Source organism: Halyomorpha halys, unplaced genomic scaffold (genome assembly GCF_000696795.3).
Source record: "Halyomorpha halys isolate HHAL.00 unplaced genomic scaffold, Hhal_1.1 Scaffold1676.1, whole genome shotgun sequence".
NCBI lineage: Eukaryota > Metazoa > Arthropoda > Insecta > Hemiptera > Pentatomidae > Halyomorpha > Halyomorpha halys.
This window is the reverse complement of record NW_027105657.1, coordinates 43857-49334: the sequence shown is the minus strand read 5'-3', so window position 1 is coordinate 49334 and position 5478 is coordinate 43857. Positions and strand designations below refer to the sequence as shown.

Here is a 5478-nt window from a genome sequence, read left to right as displayed (position 1 = left end):
TATATGTTCTAATAGATTTTCCTGAAAACACCCTTTTTCAACCTTCTTTGTCGGGAAAATTTTTATAGGGCACTTTAACAGTGTCGCAAGTTTGCCGAAAATCAAATATGATAAACGCAATTTTTTAAAAATTATGGCGAGATGAAAAAAAAAAAAAAATGAGTATCCCAGAAAGGATATAAAATCATTATGAAAAATACTTATAAAAATTATTTTATCTTGGAAAATCCTTTTGTTGATTAGACTTTAAGGACTTATTATAGTTTCGGTGTTGCACAAGAGTTCTATTCGTAAACAATATAATGTGTGGTTATTAATAACTTATTTTATAATATCACTGTTATTTTTTTTTTTGCATCTTTGTAGTTAAATCGAAATATTATATTTAAACCTGTATATGATTTTGTAATTAATCAAAAATATATATTTATAATCAATTTTTGAACGTAATTTATTATTGTTATTAATTATAACTATGAGTATTGGCAAGAAAAAAAATGTTTGTTAAAAAATTCCTATATGATTTTTTAGCAAACTGTGTCCATGATGTTTTTTTTTGTTTTTTTAATTTAATACAGGCCTGAATGGGTGAGAGAAAATCGTATTGTTTTTATTTTATTTTGTTTTTCACTTCGCTTTTATAAAAGGTTTTTGAAATTTAATTTTAGTACCATCCCTGTATCGAAAATAAAATTTTGTTCCAGAAAGGCAGTGAGCCACGTTGACATCTCTATTATTGATACTTTTAACAGAAATAATAAACCCTGTTACCAACCGACAGTTCACTTCGGAGTTTTTTAGTATGTTATGAAGGTTGTGATGGAGTGAGGTTAAATATATAAATTTCATTATATACCGATTCCGTTTGTTTTTTTCTAACGATAAATTATTGTTCATTTACTTTTATAAATCTATTATTATTTTAGAAGTATGGAGCTTGAGCTGATATGAATCTCGTGTAATGTTTTCTGATTTCATCTCAGGCAGCCAAATAAGGCATTGCGGGCATAAATAAGGTCTGGTAAAAGGTACTTCAAAGCTAAATTTTACAGTAATCATTCCGTAAATTAGTAAAAAAAAATTCTTGAGGAGTAAACACCATAGTAATGAAAGTGAAAAAAATAGACATATTAAATGCATCTTATATTAACAACAATGCATTCTAGAGAGGAATAATCCATAAGATTAGATATGGTGCATCCTTCATCTTCACCTTTATTATTCCTCTGACCTTTATAATTTAATAAATAATAATAAATATACTGACCTGGAGGATGGGTGTTCCAAAGCCTCGGAGACTTTGACCTTGAGATGAGCAAGGCGGTGTACGATGCAGGTGTCGATGACCTTGTTGATGGTGACCATGGCAGTGAACTGGAGATCATGGACCCCATGGATGAGGGATAGGCAAGTCTTCAGCAGGAGACAGCAAGCCGCGGACAGCTCGCGTCTTCGGCCTTCTTCATCCAGGCCACCAAAGCCCCGAGGATCGCTGAACGTCTCCAGGGAGGTCTGCAATATCAGAAAGTATAGGGGTTATGGAATGGCGTCATTTTGTGGAAAGCCGAGATTTTTTCTCAGCCGAGTTAGTAGTGAAGTGTTAATATTGTGAGGAGGTATCATGTTGTGAGATATTCTCAATGAACATTGAGGAGGTGATTTTTTCAAAGTCATGCTTAATCGCTAGATTTTATCCCAATTAAAGGTACCCACTTTATAGAAGCTGGGTGAGGCCAAAGAGGACTCCCTAACCCGAAGGATTGACTCACGGCTAAAATAACAGAATGAACTATTATCTGTTACATCGGGATTCAAACTCGGGTCTTTTAGTTACAGATGATAATTATATCTGTTACTGTATCTATGGGCCAAGCATGTGGCTTCGAGAGCCTTCCTTTGGCACTCCCAATTTCTATAAAGTGGTTAATTTTTATTGGGGAAAAATCTATCGATGAGTGTGACCTGAAATAAACTGTCTTCTTGTTCCTACAACCGTTGTACAAAAAACAAAACGTCCCTACAGGTAACATTCCCTTGTCCCAACAGGTTGCCATGGTGAAATAAAAACACTGGCTAGATCTGCGTTGTCGAGAGATGTTACGGTTGTCATGCGAAAACAAAACACGAGCTATATGTTCAGACGAGTGGGTTTTGGTTTTGTGATGGGAACAGTTGATTTTTGAACACGTTACGATTGTTCAATGTGAAGGGGTGATAATTTAAAGGCCCTCTGTCTTTACTGTTTGAACCGGAATATCTACCGGATATATGAGAAATATTATCGTATGTTTTGTTTTTCAAAATTATGGTGTTTTACTTCAATGGACGGTCATTAACACTAGAAGTGAGCCATCCTATATAATATTATAATATTATATAGGGAGCTATTCTATATAATATTATATAGGGAGCTATTCTATATAATATTATATAGGGAGCTATTCTATATAATATCATAATATTATATAGTGAGCCATTCTATGTAATATTATATAGGGAGCTATTCTATATAATATCATAATATTATATAGGGAGCTATTCTATATAATATTATATAGGGAGCTATTCTATATAATATTATATAGGGAGCTATTCTATATAATATCATAATATTATATAGTGAGCCATTCTATGTAATATTATAATATTATTAGGGAGTTATTCTATATATTATTATTAGGGAGCCATTCTATATAATATTATAATATTATATAGGGAACCATTCTATATAATATTATAGTATTATATAGAGAGCCATTCTCTGCGGTAAATCGTCCAAGCTATTATATAAAATTTATGTTATAGACTGTCAACCGGAGTTTTTACAAGTTACTATTTGTTAAAACTTTATCACAACACTGACACTGTGACTGTGATAAATGATTTTAATTTTGGTTTTAATGTGAATATTGACTAATTAGGTAATTAAACATATGTAGGATATACTAATTAACAAAAAAAAAATTTTACCTAATGTTTTTAATGTTTCATAGTAATTATTGTTTTGACCTTGGCAGAATAGCCTGCATGGAGTTAAAGTTTTTAAATCATATAATTCCAAAATTGTATTAAGGTAAGATAAATTATAAATAATAATGTTAAGTATTTTGAAATGTTTGATCATACATGTAATAAAAGCTGTTTTGTAGTAGATTGTACCTGAGAATGGCCGGATTGGCCGAAATGTCGAACTTATAAGAAAAATAAAATGTGTTTGAGACTAAAACGGATAGAAATTAAATTCTTTATTTAAAAAGAAGTATAAATTTTGTTTATCCTTCTGCATATGACGTGTTCCACTATGCATTTGACAATACTGGTTTTAAATAGAATATTGTTTGATTAAATAAATATGTCCGTAATATTAATAATTAGGCCTACTCATGGTAGGAATTTTTAGACATACACATTAAGGGACTTTCCGCCCTTAGAGAACGAACTAGAGCTGTAACGGCACCAACCCAGCCTTGCTTCAGCCCGGGTACAATAAATGGGTATTTTTTAAGACCGGGTCTTTCCAAGTGTAGATACTTAAATGCACAGTTTCCATCTAAATTAATATTTAAATTTTCTAATAATATAAACAACATTATTTTATTTACTATTTTTATGTTGTTACATAACTCTTAAAGTAGTCCAAATTAACCCTCTGCACTCGGCACCGTTTCCGGCTTTACCCACCAGCAACTCAACGCCACTTTTTCGCTAAAAAGTATACCCTGGATTCGTGATAATATAAAATACAACTTTAGAAAGTAAGCCATTGTAATGAAAATTGGTTATATGTATTTGTGGACATTGAAGATCACATATTTACAAAAAAAATGTATATGTTTCTTATAATTTTCTAGAGAATGGTAAATTCTGAAGCCATTCCCATTAAGCATAGCTGATTGATTTGTACATGTTTCACAAATCGTCTCCACACGAGATTCACGATGAAAAATTGGTTTAGAATTTACTAACAGTAAATTACGTAATCCCAAAATTGCCTTATTACTGCAGATATCATTACTATTGGACACCTTCGAAACGATGTGAGCTCTTATAAATTTCTTTTCTTAGTTTTTGAATTTCCTTATTATCTTATCAAGTTTCCCTATATCATTGAACCATACTCGTGTACGTTTGTTCCACATATTCTATATATTTCTCAACGGATTAGAGAAGTGGATACTCCGTTGGGAATACACTTCGCACGTTCTCTTTCGAAGTATAACCGGTTGATTAATGAAAACCACACACTGCCCGAATTCCCCGTCGAAACATAGCTACCCTGAAGCAACTTATTAGAATCCTTTATCTCTTTCCACTTAAAACCAGTCAACTATTAGTTTACTTTCTTTTTTTTCCCCACTTTGACTATGGCTGCCTGGTATATGGTGGAATTTCAGGTAATCTCGAATCTAAACTTAAACGCCTTATGAATTGCGCAATACGATTTATTTTTTTATTCACCTGAGCTACGCACATAATCCAATATTACGCTGAGCTGAAGTGGCTCTATCCATACTTTCGATGCCAGTATTTCCTAGCTTCCTTTCTATTCTAAGTAATTAGTACTCAGCGCCCCTCCTATATCCTAGAAAAATTGCAATTCAAGTTCTCAATCCAATACTACGAGGCCCCGGTTATCTGACATCTACCATCCACCTCACCGAACTGCTGCGTTTGATAAATCATTTTTTAACCGATCTGATTATTATTGAAACTCCATCCCCTCTATCATATATCATGTACCAAGCCTTCCCTTGTTTAAAACCCTTATATTTAATTACCTTTTACTCCACCAATCTAATCCGATATTATAATAGTACAGATGTAACTACATTTTTTTTACGTATTTAATCAGTTAGTTTTTTTTTATATCTGTATCTTAAATTATTTATATACAATTCTAATATAAGTTATAATTAAGTGTGGCGACACTGTTTTTGGTCAGTACATGTTGTAAAATTAAAATTACCTTATAATTGTTCTGAAGGGACCTAGTCCCACAATAATAAACCATTTTTAATTGTATTAATTTAACTTACATATTGATATTTTCGTCTGGCTGGAAAACATGCGTTTCTTAAAAAAATTGTGGTGGAATAAGTTGATTCTTCATAACCACTAATAAATTTTCATGTACCTTTGGAGAGAAAACCGAGTACTATCAGTTTAAATCCATACATTTAAGGGTTAAAGAACAGTAATAGGAGTAGAAAGAGTCTTGAAACCTGCAGGACCTAAGAGTATTGCGGGTACAGTTGGTATATTGCGCCGTATCTAGGAGGTTCTTTCCACCTATTGTGGATTGATCGTTTATATTAGACAAAGGAAGAATACAAGTAAAAAGGAAAGTCATTTTTATTTTTTTTTAAGAAATTACATATCATTTATAACGCACATGTATCATTTAAGTAAATTTACCTATTTGATTTCCAGCAATTATTAAATATCATAAACCTGGTATTTAGTATTTAGTATATAGTA

General features: G+C 31.9%; 1 protein-coding gene across 3 annotated transcripts in view; it reads right to left on the bottom strand.

Moving 5' to 3' along the window:
- LOC106690356 (uncharacterized) overlaps window positions 1–5478 on the bottom strand; it is a 92502-nt gene that overhangs the window by 81581 nt on the left and 5443 nt on the right. For all 3 annotated transcript variants that reach the window (XM_014435771.2, XM_067052827.1, XM_067052831.1), the window contains exon 2: window positions 1268–1512. In XM_014435771.2, the coding sequence (XP_014291257.2) occupies window positions 1268–1512 (245 nt within the window). The remainder of the gene's footprint in view (window positions 1–1267; window positions 1513–5478) is intronic.